The 26,763-nt window shown below is 34.9% G+C and overlaps 1 protein-coding gene across 2 annotated transcripts in view; it reads left to right on the top strand.

Annotated features, from left to right (window-relative positions):
* The window catches only part of SNX7 (sorting nexin 7), a 101,321-nt gene that overhangs the window by 71,376 nt on the left and 3,182 nt on the right, over positions 1 to 26,763 (top strand). For both annotated transcript variants that reach the window (XM_028101862.2, XM_028101863.2), the window contains one exon: positions 5,054 to 5,206. In XM_028101862.2, the coding sequence (XP_027957663.1) occupies positions 5,054 to 5,206 (153 nt within the window). The remainder of the gene's footprint in view (positions 1 to 5,053; positions 5,207 to 26,763) is intronic.

The following is a 26,763-nucleotide window of genomic DNA, read 5'->3' as shown; positions in this document are numbered from 1 at the left end:
GGTTTGTCATATATGGCCTTTATTATGGTGAGGTACATTCCTTCTATATCTACTTTGTTGAGAGTTTTTATCATAAATGGATGCCAAATTTTGTCAAATGCTTTTTCAGCATCTATTGAGATCATCACCCTTTGTCTCTTTAATGTGGTGTAGCACACTGATTGATTTGCAGATATTGAACCATTCTTGCATCCCTGGAATAAATCCCACTTTATCATGGTGTCTGATCCTTTTAATGTACTTTTGAATTTGTTTTACTACTATTTTATTGAGGATCTCTATTACATCTCTAATACATCTCTATTCATCAGGGATATTGGCCTGTAATTTTCTTTTTTTGTGGTATTTTTTGTCTGGCTATTCAATCAGCCCTCAGATCTTCAGGGGAAATTGCTCTGTATATAGGTATAGATTTGGTGTGTTCATGGGAGGAGGTGAGTTCTGGGTCTTCCTGCACCAGTCTTGGATGTCCTTTATCTTAGTTCCTAACACAGATTAGACGGATGCTGAGTGAATGCTGCTGGATGAGTGAGTGAATGGGGATGAAGCAGATCCTACTTACCATTGTTTCTTCATAACGTTCTTCAATGAATGTTAACTGGTTTCCTTTTTTCCCTCTCCTCCTTCCTTTCTCTTTAACCATCCCTGCATATCTCTGACTTAGGAAATACAGCTCTGTCCTGGTCAAAAACTTTTAGTGATTTACCATTTCCTGAAGAATCCGTTTCATGCTCAATATCATTTATACCCTCAAGCAGTGAATATTTAATCAACCTATCCAGCAGCATTTCTTGTTTCTGCTTGCCTACTTCCAGACTCCAAACCTACTTCTTATCCATTCTGTTATCACAGCCTGTAGCGTGCAGTTTTGTTTATGCCTTACCTTCATCCTGGTGTTTCTTCCCCAGTCTCTGCCTACTGAATTGACAGTCAAAATGTCCCCTGCTCCAGTCAGAAATAATCCTCCATTCTGTGTCCTCCTATATCACTTTAATTTTTTCCTCCATTGTGGTATATATCACATTCTGCTTCATATTATAGTCTTTAGTTTTTATTTCATTTTTGTATATGTATATTCTAGTAGATTACAGACTTCTTGAGTTAAAGCTGAATTGGTTCAGCCTTGACATCCACAGGTAAGCTAGCTTGGTGCTGTTTAGTCAGTGTGGAAAAAACATGGGCTTTGACTTAGGCAGGCAGTGGTTTGAATCTCTATAATGTCACAAAAGCTCTGAGATCTCTTTCATTTTTTTCTACCCATTTCCTAACTTGTAAAAGGAAGATAATAATACCAAATTTGCAACATTATTATGCAGATTAAATGAAATAATATATGTAAAGTATATAGCTTAATGCAATGGCCCTCGGCAGAAATGCAATAAATGGTTATTATTCTCATTGCTATTACTGGTACCATAGTAGGGAATCACTATTGGAAAAAGGCTTTGTTTTGTTTGCCTGAGCTCTTAGTATTAATGGTTTTCATTTGATTATGTGGCTAACTTCTAACTGAATATAACTGAAGCTAGAAATTACCCATTAGCCTTGCTGTTAAATATAAATCTTCCCCCCTTTTTTTTTCACTATCTTACAATCTTGTATTACTTATTCTGGTATTACAGCATTTTCCTGGCAAAAAGGGTTGCTTGCTTCTTCTGTTTTTCCACTAATGGAGGGCAAAATCACTTCCAGGATTTGTGAAAACAATTATTCAAGCCTTAATCCTTTTTTAATTCAGTCTTTTCTGTGCTATTTTGTTGTAGAGAATATGAATTGAATTTCCTACTTTTAGAGTTATTGAAACCTTCCTTGGCCTCCAGGTTCTGGCACATCTTACTCTCCCTCTTCTGTTAACTGTTGTGGAGTGTATATGTCCTAAGCCCGATGGCACCATCCAAATGCACAGTTCCTTATACCAAAGAACTTGCTAAAATTGAAGTCAACTAAGGGAAAGGACATACTATGCTTTTGTGAATTATTAGGAAAGATAGGGTCCAGCTCACTCTTCATTTGAACTAGGTGCTTTGTGCTTATTATCAATTAGAGTTTTCCTAGAATTGAAATTATGGGAAGATGATTCAGTGTGGGGAAATAGCTAATGTCTCTTTTCTCCTTTTCCAACTGAAATAATGATGAAATCATCAAAGAAAGAAAAATTACTCTTGTATAGCTACAAAAAATGACAAGACTTGATCATATATATTTAAAGCATATGCATCATCTTCTACCCTGGTGAGAACAGATTAAGCAATAGCACTAGGAATTGACTTAAGACCAAGACCCTGGCAGAGGAATGCAATACTTCCAGAGATCAAAATACTGGAAAAGGAGAAGGAATCAACTTTAGTTTCACCAACTGATAATGATGATGATGATGGTGGTGGTGGTGGTCATCGTGGTGGTGGTGGTGATGGTAATACATAACATTTAGTAGGCAAATTGTCAGGCACTGTGAAAGACAATTAGTGTTCATTATTTCATGCATTTAAAATCCCTGTGTGGTAGGCATTGCTATTTTTATATCCATTTTACAGTTGAAGAAACTAGGGCTTCAACAGCTAGTCTTACCCAATGCCACATAGTCTGTAAAGACAGAAGTGGGACTTAAACTGAAGTCAGTCTAACCTGTTATCAGTCTTCTTAATCCCAACACTGTGCTGATAAGGCTACAAACCTTCTTTCTGTAGGTGAGAGTGAGGTCAGAGAACAGTACAGGACTTCTCTAGTAGCTCTCAGCCAGAGCAGAAGCGCCAATCAGCCAAATCATCACTTCCAAGGGCTTTTAGGAGAGGGAGCTGCAGATTGATCAAGGGAAAGCTCTTAGAAACCCCTTATGACAGGGACATCATGTTAAACTGTTAGGAAGGGGAGAAAGATAAAATATATATGACTTAGATACTGTTTCCTAAAGCCAATTTTAGTAGAGCAGTCTGCCAGTAATCCCACTCCAGTGCATAGCAATTTTAGACTGCAAAAGCTAAGCAGAGGAGAATAATAGTGAGCTTACAGTTGGTGTATGTACCTCCTGATTCTCTGTAAGAGAGACATTTTGCTAATAATTTCCATCTGGCTATGAAAATGGCACAATTTCATCCAACAACCCGGAGGAGTGAAGTTCTCTAACCTACCCTTGAGCTTTTGCCAGCAGACCCAGATCCTGTTTGAAATATTTGGACTTTCAACAATTTTACTCTTAGCTTATCCCCTAGCATCCACAGCCCACCATCAGATGTCCCATTAATATACCACTGACAACTCTTTAGACAGATTCTCTAAGATTTAACAAAATAATCAGCCCAAAGGGTATACATACTCATAAAATAATAAGTGGCCTCACTGAGATAGTTAACACACAAAACAAGTAAAAAAATATCTCCTTTCCCCCGCAAAAAAACATGGAAGTCAACCTTACTATTAAAATAGACCTCCCATTGGCAATGGAAAATTTATATAATGCCAAATGTCTGTTCTAAGAAATAAAAGCAAATAAAGCTATGATGAAATAAGGATAGAAAAGTGAAATTCCATAGCAAAAATAATAATGATGATGATGAAAATAAGAGTAATAACTCACATGAGCATTTGAAGCAAAATAACGTATTTTGATTCTAAGACATTTTCACATTTTAACGCCTCTGAAATAGGGATCTTCTTAAGTAATCGCCTTTTTCAGATACTTTAATTCATACCACAATGGTAAAGTATGATGCCCCTTTAAAAATATGAGAGAGATGGTGTCATTTCTGCTCGAAGCTTCCTGGCCTAGGATCTCACCCCATAAAATCCATGAATTTTACCACAAACTGCATGGCTCACTAGGATATGGTCACCCGTTCCTTCTGTGACTTCATCTCCTAGAACCTTCCCTTTGTTGTTCACTCCACGACGTGCCACGGCCATGCTAGTCTCCACGCTCTTCTCGGGCCATCCAGGCAAGCTTCCACTTCCAGGCTGTTGCCCTGTGGTTTCCTCTGCCAGGAATGATTTTTCTCCTGAGAGTCTCATGGTTCACTCTCACATTGACTCCAGATGTTTAATCAAATGACACTTCCTCATTTAAGCTTGCCCCTGTCATCTTATGTGATCTTGCATTATCCTACATCCCCTACTTTTCTGCTTCATTTTTCTTTTTAGCATTAATTTTTTGATCGATAGTTCCTGTTTCATTTATCTTGCTTTTGGTTTGTCTCTCCCTGGTTGAGTATAAGCTCTGCTACCAGCAGGGATTTTTTTTGTCTGTTATCTTCACTGCTGAATCTCCAAGCCCTAGAAGAATGCCTGGTACAGAGAAGGCACTTAATAAACATGTGCTGAATCTATGAATAAATAGTGTACATAAATAAAGTATGTATAAATATATGTATTAATATGTAAATACACCAAATACAAAACAATAAATTGATGGATTACATGCTCAGAGGTTGGTGGGTGAGATAGGAGGAGGTGTAAATATCACACTAAACCTGTCTGATGACGCATGGATTCAGTGTCAGGTGTCTTGAGATATAAACCTACCTCTGTTACTAGCTCAGTGGTGTTTGGCAGGTTAACGCCCTGGGCCTCCAGGTTGGGCTGCATAATCGGAGTGGATGTTACAACATGTCAGTTAATTGATCCTTCTAAAAACAGCTGAAAAATGAGGCCCAGGAATGGGAAGCTGGGGAATGAAACCATACCTCTTAACATAAATATTATCACCATAAACAATAGTGGTAATGAGACTTAATGCAAAAAATTTTGAGATAACTTGTAGTTCAATTTCCTCTGTTTTATAAATAGTGAAACCCAAGCCCACGGTTTGAGGGACTTAGCCAAGGGCAAATGCTAATTGGTGGCAGACCTTAGAACTCGACTCAGCATCTCTGGCTGAATCCAGTCTTCTTTTTACTATAGCTGGTTAGTACAAAGGGTAAATGCCGGTGACTTTCCAAACAAAGAATTACTCTTAAGCTGTTTTGATATAATGACTGGCTGAGATTTGATGATGAATTCATTCAGTAACAAGAATACGTAGATCGTAGATTGATGCTTCTCTCTTTGTGATCTAATTCAGCTTATAGAAGAGATTGGAAAACTTGAGGATAAAGTGGAATGTGCTAATAATGCCCTGAAAGCAGATTGGGAAAGATGGAAACACAATATGCAAAATGATATCAAGTCAGCATTTACAGATATGGCTGAGGAGAATATCCACTATTATGAACAGGTAATTAGTGATATGTGATATTGCTTCATTTTATGAAAGTTATCCTCTCTTTAACTTTCTGTCTGTCCTTTGTTGAAAGAGTCTATTAAGGAACCAAGTGTCACATTCAAAAGCCTCCTTGGTGGCTCGGTGCCAACAGAGTAATGCTGAACCCACCCACTGAAACAAATGTGTTTATGTGGAGGAAGGACGAAAGTCTTCCTTCTTACACAGCATGCCCCAAGTGCCTAATTTGAGCCTTCATGTGAGAAAGAAATATGATGCCATTTTGCTTTATTTGTTTTCCCCATATTTTCTTGTTTTGGAAGGATTTGAATTTTTCAAAAGCACTTGGTAATGCTTCCTACTGATTCACCATCTTATTTCCTCTCCCTTTCCTTCTCTTATGTTAGAAAGGGTTTGCAACATGAGAAAAGGACCAGAGGTTTGAACGAGCAGAAAATCAAATTGGCTCCTATATCTTGTGTCCCTGCTGATTCCACCTTGCCTTCTGTAACTGTTCAAAACCTCAAAAAGCCTTCTGTAGCATGCTCTTCTATTTTTTTTTTTTAGTTCAGTTTAGTTTAGTTCAGCCCTTGTCTCTTTTTTTTCAGTTCAAGATAGAACCTACTCATCATTTTGATTTTCAAATGATTATTTTTTTTACAACTAACAGTTCCCCAAGGTAGTTGTTATTTTAAATAAATTTTATACTATCACTTTTTTTTTTTTTTTTTAATTTGGCGTATTCTAAACATACTCTTCCTAGCAGGTACATTTTAAACATACATCTTTCACCTTATCTCTGGCTGGATTAATGACTATATGAAATTGGCACATTAAGAATATTATTTTATGCTTTGTAGTCTGTAGTGCATGTCAGTTTAATACTATAAAATACTGTATATTTTGAAAGATGAACTAACTGATAATGATATTTTCATTTAACATGAGTTTCTTAAGCCCCTACTTCCAGCAGACCCTGTGCTGGGCCCTGGAGGGGACCACAGCATGCAAGACAAATACAGTGCCTTTCTCATGGAGGAGGCACAGTCACCCAGGGGAACAGACAATTAATACAAAAGATTGTAATAAAGTATAAGTCATTCTAGCTTGGAAAGACATTACAAAGGCATCTAACCTGATCTAGAAGGAATGAGGGAGGTTCTGCAAAGGGTGTGTTTAAACTGAGACCTGAATGATGAATAAGGTAGACGGATAAAGATGTGAGAAAGAGTTCCAGTCAGAGAAAATACATGCAGAAAATCCTAGAAGTGAGCGAACGTGTTCAAATAACGGAGGTTCTTTTTTGGAGGCTGGAGAAGCACAGGTCATGTTGAGTTGAAAAACAAGGTTTTGGTAGGGGAGGAAAAAGTTTTCCTGAACCCTCTTAGGGTCCTTGGCTAGGTCTGAAAATTAAAATGAGAAAGATAAATTGATAGGAGAAAAGTATACAAATTGATTTAATGTAAGTTCTCTGAGACACGGAAGCCTTCCTAAGGACATGGAGTCTGGAAGAAACAGACTTGAGTATTTTATGCGAGGATTGATGAAAGGTAGGTAGTTGTGTAGAAATCTGGTAGATTAAGGAGTATGAGGTAAGTATAATAAACAAACTTAACAAGTCCTGTTTGTTAGGTGTCTTCTTTGTGTTGCTTCCCTTTGATAAAGACGTCTCTTTCCTCTGGATATAAGGAAGGCACCTTTCATATGAGGCTTTTATCACCTGCATCAGGGGATGAGGGTTCTGAAAGGTCCAAGTGACTTTTCTGCTTCTGCCGTAGTCTCAAAGTCCTTCAGCTTAAAATACTCAGTCTGGCCAGGTGCCATATTTTGCTGCCATGTGTCCTGAACCCCACTAGGCTGAAGAGGGCCTGATAATATAAATCTTTTATTTTTCATCCTAAGGGAAATAGGAAAGGCCATTGAAGAGTTTTCAGCAGGGAAACAACAGTATCTATCAGACTTGCCTTTTAGAAAGGTCACTCTGGCTTTTATGGGTCAGAGTGCAACACAACTGGACGTGATGAGACCTAATCGTTAGGGAACTGTTGCAGCACCAGACAGAGATGTGACCTGACACAGGGATTTCATGGCCGTGGCCTAGAGCCTCAAGTGATTGAAAAGATCATTTTCTCTCTCTCCTTAATTTTTTTATTCTACATTAACAAACTTAAGTAAATTCAAGTATCTCAAAGGAATTTCCCGTAAGTCTCAGATTTTGAAATGGTTTAAAATATTTTGTTGACTAAAGCACATTGACCACCATAGGCTTTATTACCCCTTAACTATTTAAATCTACAAATATAGCCTTCTCTCTCCTTTACATTAGAACTGTTCATTCTGATGTTACAGAACTGTTATAACAACCAACCAAAATAACTTATAAGAAAATGCCTCAAAAATTAAAATATACAATATAAGTGATTATGATTATAAAACATAAATATATTAGGGTATAAAAATCACATGACAAATGCACTGACTGTATTTTCCTTTAAATGATAGGATCTGCAAAAAATTTTTTCTAAGTGTGGACTTTATTTTTTTTAAGGGAAAATGTTCATAGCAATTCCACTGAACTCCAACTGAAATATTTGGGTTTTGACTATACCTGTCATTTAAATTCATATTTTTGTCATTCTCATAGACTGAATTCAGTTTATACAAAACAGTATTATATAAAATACTGTTTTCTTAGAAACAGTTAAATTAGCATCACTGTGCCATACTACCATATTGCCAATCTTGTTCTTCACAGCAGTTTATATCAGTATGTTTTTAACTCTTTCCTCCAAATGAATTATATTTCTAAATGTTACTAAAATGTATCAAGTGCACTGCATCTTAAATATGTAACTTTGAAGGAATCATTGGTTTTCCTTAAATTCAGAAAAACCCTACGGTTTCAATTATTTGTTGTTTTTTCCCTGAGTGAATAACTTTTAACTGAATTGCTGTAACAGTACAAGCATAATCAGGAAGTTGGAGCCCTTAAACAATCAAGGCTTCCTAATTAGCACATAGACTGTGTGGCCTGAAACAGTAACCGTCTGCTGTTATCTGTTAACTTCAGAATATCTTAGATACACAGAGAAGTGAAATGTTCCAGAATCTTTCCATTTCCTTTTTTAATTTAATCACATTCTTATGGAAATACTTTTTTTTTAATCAACATTTGCAAATATAAATCCCCAAAGGGGTTTGTTCCTAGTATGATAGATGAATTGGTGTATAAACATTTGCCTTTGGACTTGTTTTATGAAGTGAAATGGTCACAGCTCGTTTACAATTTAAAATTTAAATGTCAAAGTGAGAGAGGAAGATCAGATTATAAATATGAGGCATGGGTCTGTATAGGAAGCCAGCTATTGTCATATTCAAATGTAGTACTTAGATGTGTGAATTTACTTGGAGACAGTTGATATCAAATATAAAACAGGTATCTCCAAGCGAACTCTAAATAAGTAAAATGAAGCTATTTCCATTTTGTCCTATATGACCAATAATTGAGAATAAATTTCACTTATTTTTAAACAAGAATTAACAAAGCATTACAACAAAATTCCAAATGAACATAGGTGAGTAATTTCAAAGTATATTGGTACCCGCCTCTCTGCCTACTTGTGCTCTCTATCTCTCTGTCAAATAAATAAATAAAATCTTAAAAAAAAAAAATGTGGAGGGATGTTAAAACCATAAAACATGACATGCTAGATTAAGTGCATGGACATTTTCTAATTGTTCTCTGGTAGGTACAGAAGTGTGTCTGTTTATGTGTTGTTTATGCTGATGTTAATGATGATGATTATGATGATGGAGAGATTTGAAAGGAAGTGGTCTTTGGTAGGTATTGCACACTGAAAGAATATACTCTTTGAAAGTTCAATTTTAATATCATAGTGAAAAGATCACATAATGTTAATTTTTGCCAAATAAACCAGTTTATAGTTAAGTGAATATAATACTTAAGTGAATGTAATACTTAAAGTAATATAATTTATGCCTTTGCTCAGTTTGCTGTATAATATTAATGTACGGAAGTCCTTGTTTCATAGTCTTATTTTTGTGGTTATAAAATTAATATATGTGCACACTAAAAACAAAAACAACAAAAGCTAGGTACACTAATATATAAATTAAAAAATAAAGAATGCCTGTAATCTTTTCTCCTAGAGAGGGTGGCATATTTAAATACAGTTACAGAAAAATAATTTGCTATGTTCAGGTCAAAATATTTTAAGATTTCTACATGACCCTTTCTGAATGTGTCAGCAGAAAAACATGATGACTTATTTATTCTGTGTCATGATTACAGTGGATATGTGTTATTTTGCATTCCATATTTCTCATTTGTTTACTTTTCTGTATAATGTATAATCTTAACATAATACAGTCATGTTAATATACTTCTGTTAGCAAAGGTGACAATTAATAGTTGAACCTCTATGTTATATTTTTGCTCTCACAGACAATACTATTACAAATAATTATGAACATTAGACTTTAAAAACTTTCTGGATAAGAATTTCAAGAAATAACCAGGCCAGAGGACATTTCATTTCAAATTATATCAGTCTTATTTAAGAATGTCAGTTGTCTCATGTGAAATCATTCCTTTAAGATTCTCTTACCATCAAAATCCTGTGCTAAGCACTATGGAGCATCCAAATTCAAACTTTAAATCTTGCCATTAGGACCTTAGAATTTACTGGGGAAGAAGAGTAAGTCTATGTATTTTTCACTTGATCACTACGGCTTTGTTTTAATGGAAGAGTATTTAAATTAGTTTTATTTACTTGACTTGTAATGAACAGATTTAATCGAAGGGTTCTATCACTATGGAATAATACAAATATATGTGTCAACATGGAAGTGTTGGAAACAAAAAAAATTATTATAGCATAGGACATTTTCTGGAAAATAAATGAGGAAAGAAAAAAATCATTGCAAAAGTATACCATCTAGCCAGATGAATAATACAGCTAATGTTTTCCTAAAATCCAAGTCCTCTTATTTATGGACCACTTGAAAATTAGAAAAATTTTAAAAAGACACACAAACATATACATATGTTATAGTAGTCCTACAAAGTAAGTAATAGATGAGCATTGAACGTCCCAGAAGTTCAAGTATAGTTGTATTTATTTAAAAAATGTATTCCTTGTTATGCTGGGGAATGGTAAAATAAATTCTAGCGAAAGAGTTGTTTGTTTTCAATTCAGGGGTGCACTACATAGTTTGGAACGTGTTATAAATTTTGTAAATTTAAAGCACCTTGGTCCAGGTAAAGAGAGCTCCCAAGCATGGTGACTTGAAGAGGTCAGTCTATATTAATAATGATTATAAAACTGCCAGATAAGCAGGATTCTGGGTGGCATTTAGATTTCTGTCCAAAATTCCATTCTTCTTTTGAAAACTGGGATCAGATAAGTGATGGACTCTATGTTCATCTACATGAATTAAAAGAAGCAGTGAGGGGAAATAGCTTCCTTAGACTTAATTCCATCCAACAGAGAGTAACTGTTCTAGAACATGACAGAAACCTGGGGAGAAACTACGCTTTTCACATTCTGGGAGGCAAGAGCAAAGGAAGGAAACCCTGGCCATTTTCAGTCATATTCCCTAGAATCTAGTAAAGGGGTTTTAGAAAGTTACAGAAAATTTACTTGTAATTGCAAAGTCACAGACTGAAAAAGAGAATATGACATAAGAGGAATGAACAATTCTAAAAAGTAAAAGGGAAGCAGTTAAGAATCAGATATGATCATACCTGCGGACCATGGACTATGAAAGGCAAAGATGCAACAGTACACAAACATGAAGACAGAGGAAACAGTGTCAGGAGGCACATTTCAGGAAGAAGTGAGGTTTGGGAGAAAAAAGTGAATGACTTCCAAAGAGTATCAAAGTCCCATGGAAGTGCGTGTTGAGGAGCCTCTTTGGATGCAAGAAAGCTGGGAATTAATAAACTCTAATAAAATTAGTAAAGCGAACCTCTAATGGAAACCATGTTATGGAAGCTGAAAAGACAGAACTACTTCAATTCTATTTCATTCCTGTTTTCTCCATCAAGGAGAATGAAAGTATAAATTGAAAGATTAAGGCAAATATAAATAAAAAGTAACTAAAATCCAGTATATTTGAAGAGATAATAAAACAACAGCTATCCATTTCCAGTAAAAGAGAAGTCTGGGTAAATTCTCTTTTCCAGTGAGCGATGCCAAAGTCCTTCTTTTACCAGCCCCAAAGCAGTGCTTACCAAGCCTTAGTTGTAGCCCTTAGTTCTAAACTGACTTAAGTCAGGAAGATCAGCAGACTTCTGCTCACCCAGGAGAAATGCAGACTGTTTTTCTTTCCTAGGTAAATGCTAAAATTAGTTTCAGAGAAAGTTTTGGGTAATGCTGGAACAATGACACTTGTTTCCAAGATAGTTAACCTCTGTAATTTCTGATAATATGCCATATACAATCACATAACTGCTCAAGTCTTTGTGAACAGCCTTTCTTGTAGAGAGAAAGGTAGGAGTGCCAGAGATCTTCCCAGAGAGAGTTATTTAATATCATTTTGACCCCAAGGAATGACAGGTAGTTTTTGAGCTTTCCTTTGACATGTTGGAACAAAGGCATAATAAGTGGTCTATATTGAACCATTTAAACTATTTTTTTATATTGACAGTCTCTTAGGATGAAACCGAGTAAACAGATCCTTTCTTTAAAGTTAATGTATCTCAACTCCCTATTCATAAGAACAAAGAAGTTGGCTACAGCTGGGAATAATTCAGTTGTCTCAGACAGGGACTTTTTAAATCCATGTCAGGGGATTTTTTTTAAATCCATGTGCCTCATACCATTTACTAAAGCTGGTACCTGACCTGATCCCCAGGACCCAAGAAGACAGATTTCTTGATGGTGCTAAAACAGCCCTTCAGAAGAGTCTATACCTTTGAAACTCTTTGAAGAATGTTTCAGAACTACATTAATATAGACCCCAGGATTGAATAGATTCCCATTGTGTGTAGACTAGATTTCCTGGAAAGCAAACACACCCAGCTTGAAAGGCTAAGGTGCTTAGATTTCTAATCAGCCTAACCAATTTTATACCAGTTAAAATATTCAATCCATTGCATTCTTATGCCCACATTATCTACTTTCTTACTTACTGGAAGTCACTCAGTGGGGGCCTGCATGTCTGGATTAGCAAATTCAGGCTGCATCACACCACTTTTCTATGGACCATCCAATTCATTTAGGGATGGTCATCTTCATCAAAAAGAAAACACCAAGTTCTCATCTTACTGCCGTTAAATGGCAACCCATTGAATACCTAGGAGCTTTCCCTTTGTGTTTTTAGTAGAGAGACCAACACTACTGATTATTTAATGATTCATCTTGTCTTTCTTTTTATTATCTATGCCATGGAAATAATTTTTTTGGTGAGCAATCAGTTCCTATTTTAAATAGAATCTAAAGGTATACAGTAATAATCATCAGAGCAAGGAAAACAGAGATGAATAACTCTGTTTTATCCTAAGATTTTAAAACTTTGTATTCTTACTGTTTGATGAGAGGTTTCACCATTGATTACAGAAATAAAATCATCAGTAAAAACCTTAGAATGTTCATGGAAGGCTATTAGAGTTCTCTATTATCAGTTGTTTGTGGGGAAGTGTATCTTTGGAGATTAGCTACCACAGAGACCAGGAAGCTGCCTTTTCAGTTTGATAGATTATACACAGGATTCTTGGATAAGTGAAGAGGCGAGAATCTGAGCTGAGGGAAAACGACATTAAAGAGAGTGTAAAAATAACTTTTTTAATTCAACTATTGCAAATAGAGGAAGTCCCTATGTATAGCTCTTTGGGTCTCTAAATCTTGTATATTTGGGGGCATAGTTGATCAACAGTCATTTATTTCCATTGATTTTCCTTTGGCTGTCTTTGGTTATGACAGTTTAATAGCCAAGTGCCTTCCATCTAGGTTATACTGTTTCACTTTATTGGAGAAGGTTGGCAATGCACCTTAGCACATTTACATTTCCAAGAAACTCTCTAGGAAAAAAAACCTATTCACCTTTGTTTAATGTCTCAGATTATTTGCTCACGGAAGCATTTATGGAATAAACAAATATTCTTTAGAAAAGACTTAGGGAACTAACAGAAATGTGAAACTTTTAGTGCTCATTAGAACCTTTATTGTAAAACCATCTGAGGTTTAGGTAACTGTGAGCTCTTAGAGTAAATTTCAATTCTACTTAGCTTAAAAGACTGCTGTATTGTAGCCAACTACCTTTTGAACTATACCTCAATAATTTGATACAGGTTTTTGGTGATACAGGTGAATGTTCCCCTACTATTGCAAATAAGAAGGTAAATATTATCCTCTACATTGATGACAGGGTCCTGCTTTCATATTCCAGGTTGTAAATCTACCTCTAACTGGTTTTTTTCCAAAGGAGTCTTTATACTGAAGCCAAAATTATTTTGCAATAAAATTATCTTCAGCATGTGAAATAATAGTATACTTTGTGGAAGTCAGCTCATTTAATTCACTAAGTCTTTATCTGGTGATCACATTGAAATTTGCTCTCTTCCAAATTTAAGTTTTATGAGAGGCATCTTAAAGTCTTGTTATGCTAGAAAACACTTCTGACTTAAAAAAATAGAGCAAAGTAACTATCTACATCCTTCACTAGCTATTCAAAATACTGAATTCAGTCCTAATGTTGCATTTTGAAAGAAACATTGACAAACTAAGAGGTAATCAGAATAAGGTTGTGGTGATAATGGTCTTAGAAATGCATCTTCATTCAAAAATTTAGAAAAGAAGAAAGGTATTTGGAGGGCAGTCATGGAAGAAGGATTACACATTTTATCGTTGCTTCAGATAATATATCTAAAACCAACTCTTGGAAATTGTATAATTTGAACTCACACACACAAAACTATTTCCTTTATGTTACAATTTTCTAAATTATATTAAATTCCATTGTAAAGAAATAAATTCCTTGCCACTGGGAGTTTTTTAGCAATTGTTGAATAATGTAAATCAGTAATTCTGTCTATACTAGAGTCTCTCAATGCATTTTATAGAAAATTAGTGTTTTGTAATGTTAATGAGCGATCCTTTTGAAAGAAAAAGTTCTGTAGTCAAAGAAGTTTGGATTAAATAAAGTTAAACAGGTTTATTTCCTAAAGAAGTTCTCAGCTTACTTTATGTGCTTATATGGTTTGTGAATCTGAAGATATAATTTCCTTGACTAGATCAGCACTTCTTCTTGCAGGATTAGCATGTCATGGAACACAATTTGGGAAACCTTGGGTAATTATGTTGATCTCTAAAGTAATGCTACTTAACGTGTGGACTGATGCCCAGTCCTTAAGTTGTTTATTGCAGATTCATAACAAGATAAATCAGAAGTTGAAAGTAATCAATTAAAATCTTCTACAGCAATTAGACATCGCCATGACATCTAGGTAGATGATTAGTAGACTTGTTATGTTGATTAAGTATTGGCCAATTAAGTATTGGCCAGTATCTTTCAGCTTTTGTGGTGATTCATGTGACTTATACTGCAGACAGTCATGCTCAGTAGCATCACTTAATGGTCCTTGAAGATTGAAAGAAAAAGTTGTGTTCTTCACCACCGATAGTTTGAGAAGCACTGCTCTGAAGTTCCATCTGTTTTCTAAGAGTCTGCTCATCTCAGGCTTAACATAGTGTCCTTTCTCATTTAAAAGTTTATAATCTATTTAATATTCAAGTGTATATAAAACAGTCAATTATAGAAATATGTAACAGGGTGTGATTTTTATTTACTTCTAAGGAAACTTTAAAATCAATTTTCATTTTTAGAATTCTAAAGTAATTATATAATTAACTACAGTTGATCCTTGAACAATGCGGGGGTGAGGGGTGCCAACCCCTCGTGCAGCTGAAAATCTGTGTGCAACTTTTGTCTCCCCAAAAACTTAATTGCTGATAGCCTACTGTTGACCAGAAGCCTTACCAGTAAAATAGTCAATTAACACATATTGTTTAAGTTATATATATTATATTCTGTATTCTTACACTAAAGTAAGCTAAAGAAAAAAATGTTATTAAGAAAATCGTAAGGAAGGGGCGCCTGGGTGGCTCAGTAGTTAAGCGTCTGCCTTCGGCTCAGGTCATGATCGCAGGGTCCTGGGATCGAGCCCCACATCGGGCTCGCTGCTCAGCGGGAAGCCTGCTTCTCCCTCTCCCACTCCCCCTGCCTATGTTCCCTATCTCTCTGTGTCTCTCTGTCAAATAAATAAATAAAATCTTTAAAAAAAAAAAAAAAGAAAGAAAATCGTAAGGAAGAGAAAATACATATAGAGTACTGTCCTGTAAAAAATCTGCAGATAAGTAGACTTATGTAGTTCAAACCTGTTGTCATTCAAGAGTCAGCTGTATCTTGTTGTTTTGTTAAGTGAGAATTTCTGTTGTGAATTGTACATTCAAAAGCCATAGCTACAGCTCACATTTTCATATAACCATGGACATCTTTTATTAGGTTTCATGAGTCTTGAAGATTTTTGTGTTTTTCAGGTTTCCGCTTTCTTAAAAACTTCTCTTAAAAAACTCACATTAATCTCTTATATTCTGTGATATTATTTCTCAATTATCTGTACAAATGAAGTCAAGTTTAGGTGTGAAGTGGACAGTTATGCTAGAGCATAGACTGTCTTTGCCTCTTTCCCATCCTTTGGATTAGATGAATTTTTCTGTTGAGCTAATCAAGGATTTGAATAGAAGATTACATATTTATAATTTCTAAAAGTATCTAGTTTCTGAATCAAGGACTTTCATCTGATTGTGCTTCGTAAATGATAGACAATATTCTACAGATCAATAACTATGTAATTCCCATAAAGAAAAGGAAGGGATGTAAGACACACATGTGCACGTGTACACACTGCATGATACAACATCTTGAAGAAAAAAGGTGGATTGACTAATGAAAAAAATTAAAGTTGGGTATCAGGATGCTTGCCTCTAGCTAATTGTAAAATCTTAATCATGTCTTCTCTAAACCCAGTTTGCTAATTTGTCAGTAGACATATTGATAATCCTCCCCTTCCCCACCCCTGTCCACACACTGAACTCATAAATCTTTAAGAGAATAAAATTAGAACACATGTGTGAAATGCTTTAAAATAATGCATTGAAGCATCATAGCTACGCCTTGATAATTTTTCAGTAATTCAAAGGTATATAGTTTGCTGTATTTTCAAGGTGTGGTTAAACAGACACAGATAAGCTTGGTGTTGAAGTGTCTAGTACTAAGCTGGACATCATGCATATTATCAGTCAAAAACAATGACGATAAGGAATAGAAAAAGTATGAGTTGAAAAGATTTGAATTCAAATTTTGGCTCTTGTATGAATTCTTTCTCTAAAGATTTCCAATGTATCAGACCTTTTGAAGCTCCAATTTTCCCATGTGTAAAAATGAGAGAAAGGGAATAAATGATATCCAGGGTTCGTTCTTTCTTTAGCAGATCTTGAGTTAGAGATCCAGACTAATACGACAAAAATAAAAACGTGGACCACAAGATGGCGTTTGTAGCTAATGAGCCCTTTTGCATTAACTGTTAGTCTTTTAAGTATTTGCAGGATTTATAAATCAAGCTTATTACTTATATTCTTGAGAGATATGTAAAAGTAATTTTTAGAAAAAGTATGCAAATTCTGTTATTTTAAAGTGGTTGATAGTTCTAAAATTATAAATTGGCAGATGATTCTTAGAAGCTGAATTTAGACTTTTCCAAAAATGAAATGTAATGAGCAACTTTGAGCCATTACAAAATAATAGAAGTTGCTTTCCTCTAGCAACATCATCTCTAATTTCTTTCTGGATTGATTACATTCACAATTTAAAATATGCAGTCCCTGTAAGTTTTTGGTACTGTTTAGAATCTTAAGCTTAGGTGGTAAAAAGCAATTACTGTAATGTTACACATTCCGTTACCCTCATTTTAGGCATGATCTACAGTTCTTATAATGTAATTTATTTTGCAGTGAAATTGGCCTGGTACAGAGATGTTTACATATTTGAGCTTCAATGTTTCCTCAAATGTAGGTGATATCATTTGTGCCCAAGATCATTTGAGACAGCATTATATTTGAGACAATACTTAGAGGACACTCAGTCATATTTTTCATTTTTAATTTATTAGAAGACATGCAATTATCATGGTACTGTCTAAAAGATATTTTTAGATTAGTAGGAAAAATCTAGAAGCACAACTTCTGGCTTAATATGGAAACTTCTGGTTTAAAAATATATATGGTAAAGTTTGGCTTTATCACATTTCATAATGATAGGTTTAATTGTTATTGTTTCAGGCAAATGTATAGTTATTTTACTATTATCATGGAGATATATAAATAATACTGTATTAATTTGACTTAGGTGATAATTTGGATGGAACTAAATTTTCTATTAGCTATTCCACGAACAGGGTGGTAGCATTACCAATAGAGACATTAACTTTATATTGACATTGCATGTTGGCCAAGAGCATGGCTTTGGACAGACACAATTTGTAACTTTGAGCTGAGAGACCTCGAAGACTTTATTTTAGTGAGCCTCAGTATCCTTCTCTATAAAGTGCTGAAAATAATAGTACCTCCATCACAGATTTGTTTGGGTATTAAAATATATCTGTATGTATGTGTGTATGCATGTATGGAATGGAATAAGGAAAGATGAAAGAAAATTCCTAGAAGGAAAATTTAGTATTCCCTGTAAGTCAGTAAAAATAAATTATTTTGAAGCTTTTATACTCATAAACATCCTTCTAGGAGTCTCCTGCAACTTACTCCTTAAGCTACAATTGACTCTACTTGAGCCTGAAATTGCCAATAAAAGAAATAAGTTTCAAAGCTGATAGATAGATAGATGAATAAAAATATATGTGATGTCCTTAGCTTGGTTCCTAGCACATTAATAAGGTTTCAATAAATGTAGACTAGCAATAGTAGTAATTGAAAATATTTCTCAGTTTATGAATCATCTCTTTGGAAATTATTTATAATGATAATTATCTTGTAAATATCAAATACTGAGGAAAGAGGTAAAATTTTATGCTTGATGCATTTCCACACTGTGTCAAGCCAAAGAGAGCAAGACAGATTTATAAATTGTATGTGATCTCATTTTCCATCTTCTTGTTGGCTGCCTCTGGAAGCATTCACTTTTAATTCTAGGCTCACACTTAATGGACATTACAGTCCAAGCCCCTTACTTTATGAGTGAGTAAACAGGCCCAGAGCAGTGAAGATATTTGCTTGAAGTCACACTGCAGGACAGAACCTCTTCACACCCCACCAACTTGAGAAAATACTGATTCTTAAACATGCAAGCTTTCATTGGAAGCTACATTGTATCTGTAGAAACACCATCTTTGTCATCATTCATTCTCTGGAAAATTTGGTCACATCTGCTTGTAGGATTACCACATACTTATGAGAACTGAAGAGACATTTATCTTTTCTAATGGCGAATTCTTATCACCACTTTTGCTGAAATAGCAACAGATTTACTTTCAGAACCAGCTTTGGAATTAAAACTTATTTTCTAAATATTCTGTCCCTGCATTTGAGAAGTTTTAAGCATGTGTATAGGAACAAAAAGACTTTTGTTTACCTGTTGGATCTCTCTCCCCCAAGCTTTGTTTTCCAGTCCTGCCCTTCAAAGAGAAGCTACAGTTTTTGGCCTTCGGCTACAAACTGGAGCCACCTGGAGAAAACGTGCACTGGATTCTCAATTAGTGAGGATTTGTGATAAATTTACTTTTTGATCACCCAACATCCTGCCCAGTAGCATGTACAGCATATTTATTGGCTCACTTTTACTGCAGTGAGGCACCGGAGACAGTGGGAAAAGTACTGAAATCTGTAGACACAGTTTTCTTAACTGTAAGATCCAGTTCCTCGATTTTGTCAAAGTATTGTTGTATCAAATAAAATGATATGTGTGGAAGATTATGACACACTATTCCACTCACAGTGGAATTCCTGTTGTTGATTCTCAGAGGATAATATGAGAATCTAAAACTAGAATGAGCTGCTGGGTGCTGCTAAAAAGGTCAGGCCCACAGTGGTGCTGGGTATTTTCGATTGTTACTTTAATTTTGATAGATATTAGCTTGCTTCACTAATTGTAATGATTTAAAAGTGGAAAAAATCAATTCCTTGATAGGAAGCAATGAGAAGCCAAATAACAGAAATATCTTTTTACAAAAAACATGATTTACAATTATAAGCAAGTCTCACACTAGGTTTTGAGATCGTGTTGCTGTTGTTTTGATGACTGTTTATCTCCTTCAATTATCACAGTCATGGACACAGGAGATACTGAACTAAATTGCTTAACTACATGGTACAAACAATCCATTTCTTGAGTCTTTACTTGGTTTTTCATACTAAAAAAAAAACAAGAAAGAAAAGAGTTTTAGGGATTATCTCTTATTATTTTAAAATAGATTTATGTGCATTGATTGGATAGATGTGCAAATACCAGGTAACAGGGTAATATTAAATACTGGCAGGAGGGGCAGTTGACGTATTGATTTAGAAAAAAAAATCTATCACAATTCCAAAAGAGTTCTGGTAGTGTCAGGAGCTACCTAGTTCAGGTTTAGAGAGCAATAGAAGCCAGGATGTCAATTAATTAATATTCAGGTTGAAAACTGCAATTTTTGTGATGACCAGCATATTTGTATGTGTAGTTCAATACATTCCTTCTCTGTAATCATCAGCATTTACTGAGTACTTAATGTATGCCTGGCATGTATTAACTAGGTCCTCTTCAAAGGGTGTGTGTGCTCCTAGAAATATGTAAAGAATTTCCAAGAGGTGTGTAGGGAATCAATTTCTACACATTCAACCTGCACATACACACTTTCCTAAAATTTTTTTGGCTTAATGCCCCCTGCAGTCATGCATTTTCTTACCCACCTCTCCTTCCAGAATTGCCCTTTTTCCACTAGGTAAAAGAAGGTATCTCATCTTGATGGCCCAGTGACTTATTGAATGTATCCTGATGGTCATTTGAGAGATTACTTTCCATTTGTTGATGAATAAAACTGGCTGTACTACTTACCAGATTTGTAATATCACAGATGTACTTAACCATTTGTGCCTCAACTTTCTCATCTGTGAAATAAGATACGTAACAGTCATTGTAAGGTGGTAATATGCAGGTAATACATAATAAAGCAACCATGATAATGCCTGAGCAAATATTCATATTGCTATATATTGCAGGTGTCATGTTTTTTCTATTGTTTTTCTATGGTAACATGCTATAACTCGTATTTCAAAATACATAAATTGTTTTTCTTCCTATTGTATGGTAGATGGTAAGGAGATAGTTCTGTAGCTGTTTTGTCTTTTTTACTAAGTTTCACTGTCCCATTTAGGACTTAGTTGGGAAATGAAAATTTTAATTCACAACACTAATCAGTGGATGTCTACTGAATATCTTCCTTAGACATTTATTAAACTAGAATAGTTGAAGCAGAATATGACAATAGAAGTTTCTTCACGGGAGAATTAATGCTGTCTTTGGTGTAATTTGGATCACTTATTTGACAGGAATTCTAAATAGAGCAGACTGCTCAGAATTACATTTTGAATTTTACCTTGAGGACTTCAGAAGTTTATTCAAATGATAGTTTGGCAGAATTATCCAAAAGATGTGATATCTTGTGAAAGCAGTAATTGCTTTGGGCTGCCCTGCAGGGTTACCAGATAGTAGAATTGTGTATGGATTTGCAGAGGAGGCCAGAGGGCTCTAGTAGAAATGAGGTTCACAGGGGAAATGGGGCTCATCCCAGATGCAAAGTATGGTCTGCTCTCTATTGGGCCATCGGTCCCAGTTAATAACTTTCCTTGCTTTGTAGATACTGTAGCTAGAGATTTAAAGTGCTTTGTATTTTGGTTCTTTTCTATTTCCTGCTTTGTTTATACTCAAAATTTGGTAAGGAGATTTTTGAGTATATATAAGGCTGAGTTTTACTTTCTGTTTTTCCTTGGCATTGAAAAGAAATAAAATACTAATGACAGCTAATATTTAATGCATGTCTGCCTCTGATGTTAACTTTAGGTTTTTTGTAGGTGTTCTTCCTCAGGTTGTGGAAATTCTCCTCAATTCCTAATTTGCTGACAGTTTTTTAAAAGCAGAAATGGACATTATAATTTGACAAATGCCTTTTCTGTGTCTATTGAGATGATATTGCATTTAATACAGCTAATTACATTGATCAGTATTTGAATGTTAATCCAATCCTACAGTCCTGGGATCAACCCCTTTTGGTCATTGTATAGATTGTTGGATTTGCCAAAATTTTGTTTAGAATTTTTGTATCTATGTTTATGAGAGATATTGGTCTGTAATTTTATTCTCTTACACTGTCTTTGGTTTTGGTAAATTGGAAAGCATTCCCATGTCTTCAATTTTCTGGTAGAGTTTGTATAGAATTAATGATTCCTTCCCTAAATGTTTCATAAAATTCACCAGTGATGGACATTGGGCCTAGACTTTTCTTTGTGAGAAGATATTTAACGACAAATTCAAATTCATTGAGTTACTCTGTTTCTTCTGGAGTGAGTTTGTGTAGTTTGTGTCTTTCAGGGAATTCGTCCATTTCATTTTAAGTTGTCAGTGTATAGGTATAAAGTTTTTCATAATATTACTTTATTTCCTTCAGTAGAATCTGGAGTGATGTCACCTTTCTCAGTTCTAACAGCTAGAAATTTGTGTCATATCTCTTCTTTTGGGTCTGGTTAATGATTATCACTTTTATTAATCTTCTCTAAGAGCCAACATTTGGTTTCATTGATTTTTCTATATTTTTTCTCTTTTTCTTTGATTCACACCCTGGTCTTTTCAGCTTCCTTGCTTGCTAGGTTGCTTGCTTTCTAGTTCTCCCTTGTTTGGGTTTAATTTGTTTTACTTGTTTATGTTTTTAAAGATTTTATTTCTTTATTTGACAGAGAGAGAGAGCACAAGCAGGGGGAGCAGCAGAGGGAGAGGGAGAAGCAGGGTATCCGAAGAGTAGGGAGCCCGATGCAGGGCTCAATCCCAGGACCCTGGGATCATAACCTGAGCCGAAGGCAGACACTGAACCGTCTGAGCCACCCAGGCTCCCCTATATATTTATTTGTTTGTTTGTTTGTTTTTAGTGTGGAAACTCAAATCATTTATTAAGACCTTTCTTCTTTTATTTTTTTTTAGTTTCTATTTTAATTCCAGTTGGTTAACATACTATAATATTAGTTTCAGGTGTACCATATATAGTGATTCAACACTTCCATTCATCACCCAGTGCTCGTTGCAAAATTTCTTCTTTGCTAATAGACATTTAGTGCTATAAATTTCTATGTACTGCTTTAGTCACATCCCAGAACTTTTTATATGCTGTGTTTTTATTTTTATTTAGTTCAAAATACTTTCTATCTAAATTTCCTTCTGATTTCTTCTTTGACAGAGGGGTTATTATATATGTAAGTTTCCTGTTTAGATTTCAAATATTTGGGTATTTTTCAGATATCTCTCTATTACTGATTTCTAATTTAATTCCCTTATGTTCAGGGAACAAACTTCATGTGACTTGACTCTAAATTTACTGAAACTTCTTTTGTAGCCTAGAATATGGTCTATTTTGGTAAATGTTGCATATGCACAAGAATAAACATGTATTTTCCTTTCTATAGATACTGGTTAGGTCAACTTGACTGATAATGGTGTTCCAGTTTTCTGTATCACTGCTGATTTTCTGTCCACATATTCTGTCAATTCTTGTGAGAAAATCAATTGTAATTGTGGATTTGTCTTTCTCCTTCCATTTCTATCAGTTTTTGTTTCATGTATTTTAAAACTCTCCCATTACATATATATAAATATTTTAAATTATGCCTAGATAAATTGATGCCTTTATCATTTTGAAATAACCTTTATCTCTGATAATAATCTTTGTTCTAAAATCTATTTTATCTAATATAGCCCTTCTAGCTTTCTTTTGACATATGTTACATAGTATATATATTTTTCGCCCTTTTAATTTAAATGTATTTGTGTGTATTTCTTATAAGTGGAATATAGGTGGGTCTTGTTTTTATTTAATAGGACAATCTGTGTCTTATTGGAGTATTTACTTATTGACATTGAAATTGATTATTGATATGGCTAGGTTTTAGTCTATTATTTTGCTGTTTTTTATTTGTTCTTTGCTCCCATTTTATTCTTTATGCCTTCTTTTGGATAATAGACAATTTTGTATTGCTTCATTTTAGGTCTTTTGTTGGTGTATTAGATATACCTTTTACTTTTTAGTGGTTATTTTCAGGTTTATTTTTTGTAGCTTAATCTTTTTTTTTTTTAAGATTTTATTTATTTATTTCAGAGAGAGAAAGAATGAGAGATAGAAAGCACGAGAGGGAAGAGGGTCAGAGGGAGAAGCAGACTCCCTGATGAGCAGGAAGCCCAATGTGGGACTCGATCCCAGGACTCCAGGATCATGACCTGAGCCCAAGGCAGTCACTTACCCAACTGAGCCACCCAGGCACCCATTTGTAGCTTAATCTTATCATCGTCTACCTTCAAGTAATATTATACCAATTCACGTATCATTTAAGAACCTATAATCATATTCTTCATTTTCTTTCTCCTGGCCTTTATGTTCTTTTTGTCATATATTTTATTTGCACATGTATTATAAGCCTCACAAGGTTTTGTTACTATTATTATTAATAATTAAGTAGTCAATTATATTTTAAATAAATTTAAGGAATAAGAAAAATATATATGTTTCCATATCATTGTCATATTCTGTGTTCTTCATTCCTTTGAATGGATTCATATTTCTATCTGGTCTCATTTTCTTTTTGCTTGATGAAATTTTTCTTTTTTAAAAAACATTTCTTGTAGTGTGGTCTGTTGGTGACAATTCTGTAGCTTTTGTATGTCAGAAAATATCTTTATTCCATCTTTTTTTTTTTTGATGCCTGATCTTATTTATTTGTCACTCTTAGAAAATCTCATTTTTGACTGGACTCAGATTTATTCCATCTTTGTTTGAAGGATATTTTTGCTAGGCATAGAATCCTTTATCTTTTTTAGTATTTTTTCTCTCAGTACCTTAAAAATATTACTCTGCTGTCTTCTCATTTACATCATCTTCAGTGAGAAATACTCATCCCTATTTTTTCTTCTTTCGTATGTGACAGTATCATTTTTCTCTGTCTTTAAAGATTGTCTTTATCACTGATTTTGAGCAATTTGGTTATAAAGTGGCTTGATGCATTCTTCCTCATGTTTCTTATGTTTAGAGTTTGTTGAGTTTCTTGGATTTGTGGGTTTATAATTTATCAAATTTGGAAAAATTATGGCCTTTATATTTTCCAAAAGTTTTTGTGCACCCCACCTTTTTAGCAGTGCTAATTACATATATATTATCCTACTGCAAGCTGTGTCCTCTGGCTCACTGATGCTCTTTTCCTTTCTTTCTCGTTGATCTTTTTTCTTTTTTAAAGATTTTATTTATTTATTTATTTGAGAGAGTGAGAGCATGAGAGCGGGTTGAGGGACAGAGGGAGAAGCAGACTCCCTGCTGAGCAGGAAGCCTGATGTGGGACTCGATCCCAGGACCCTGGGATCATGACCTGAGCCGAAAGCAGCTGCTTAACCGACTGAGCCACCCAGAAGCCCCTCATTGATCTTTTTTCTTTGTGTGTCTTCTTTTAGATATTTTCCATTCCTATGCCTTCGTGTTTGCTAATTTTTTTCTTCTGCATTGGTCTTACATGTTATTAATTCCATTCATTATATTTTTTCATCTCACACATAGTGATTTTCATCTCTGGAAGGCTAATTTGTAGACGTCTATTCTTCATTTGTTCCATGCCTCTACTTAACTCTTTGAACATCTAGGACACTTATAATAACTGGTTTAATGTCCTTGTCTGCTAAATCTAACATCTTTGTGAATTCTGGGTCAGTTTCTTTTTTTTTTTTTTTTCCAAATTTTTATATAAATTCCAGTTAGTTAACACAGTGTAATATTGGTTTCTGGTGTAGAATTCATCCCTTACATACGACACCCAGAGCTCATCACAAGTGCCCTCCTTAATCCCCATCAGCCATTTAACCCATCCTCTGCCCACCTCCCTGCTCCAGTAACCTTCAGTTTGTTCTCTATAGTTAAGGGTCTGTTTTTTTGGTTTGCCTCTCTCTTTTCTCCCCCCATTGCTCATTTGTTTTGTTCTTTAAACTCCACATATGAATGAAATCATAAGGTATTTGTCTTTCTCTGACTGACTTATTTCACTTAGCATTATACTCTCTAGCTGTATCCACATCGTTACAAATGGCAAGATTTCACTCTTTTTTTATGGCTGAGTAATATTGCATTGTATATAAATTTCAATTGATTGATTTTTCTCCTCATTATGGATTATGTTTTCTTGCTTCTTTTTATCCTGTTAAACTTAATTAGATGCCAGATATTATGAATTTTGTTGCATGTTGAATATTTTTGTATCCCTATCACACTTAATTCAGTTGCTTGGACACAGTTTGATCCTTTAGGGTCTTACTTTTAAGATCTGATAGATGGTACTTGAGCAGCTTTTAGTAGAGGGCAAGAGAGTATTGAGGCAAGACGCTTCTTTGTATCCTACCCAATATCTCATGAATTATGGGATTTTCCAATCTCTTTGGTGGGATCTTGTACTATTCTAGTCCCTGGGAGAACATGGACACTGTTCACTCTAATTCTCACGGGTGGCTTTTTTTTCCAGGCCTCAGGTAGTTTCCCACATGCATGTACTGATCAGGTTTCCACTGAATACCCAAGGGAGACTCACCACAGATCTCCAGAGTGCTCTGTCTGCACTCTTTCTTCTCTGGTACTCTGCTCTCCGAAGCCTCCTGCATTACTTTTCTATAGACTCTTAGCTCCATCTCTTCAACTCAGAAAGTCTGCCTGGCTACATATAAGTTCACCTTCTTCCACCGTGGCCTCGACATTCTCTTAAGGCAATACATTGGTGTATTGGTTTGCTAGGACTGCCATAACAAAACACCACAAACTAAGTGGCTTAAACAACAAAAAATTATTTTCTTACAGTTCTGGAGTTTAGATGTCCAAGATCAGGATGTTGGCAAGCTTGGTTTCTTGGTTTCTTTTGAGGCCTTTCTTCTTGGCTTTGCAGATGACAGCCTTCTCCCCGTGTCCGCACATTGTCTTTTCTCTCTGCTGTCACTCCTGTAGTCTTCTTGTTATAACCAATTTCCTCTTACAAGACGCTAGTCAGATTGGATTACGGCCCGTCTTAACAGCCTCATTTCAACTGAATCACCTCTTTAAAGGCCTTATATCCAAATACTTTCACATTCTGTGCTACTTCAATAAATGAATTTTTTAAAATTCTATTTATTATATTATTCTTTTTTAATTTAAATTCCGTTATTAACACATAATGTATTATTGGTTTCAGAGGTAGAGGTCAGTGATTCATCAGTCTTCCATAACACCCAGTGCTCATTAC

This window comes from Eumetopias jubatus, unplaced genomic scaffold (assembly GCF_037043125.1).
Source record: "Eumetopias jubatus isolate StellerSeaLion01/CBP00866 unplaced genomic scaffold, mEumJub1_p1.0 scaffold_4, whole genome shotgun sequence".
Taxonomy (NCBI): Eukaryota; Metazoa; Chordata; class Mammalia; order Carnivora; family Otariidae; genus Eumetopias; species Eumetopias jubatus.
This window is presented reverse-complemented; position numbering and strand designations above follow the sequence as displayed.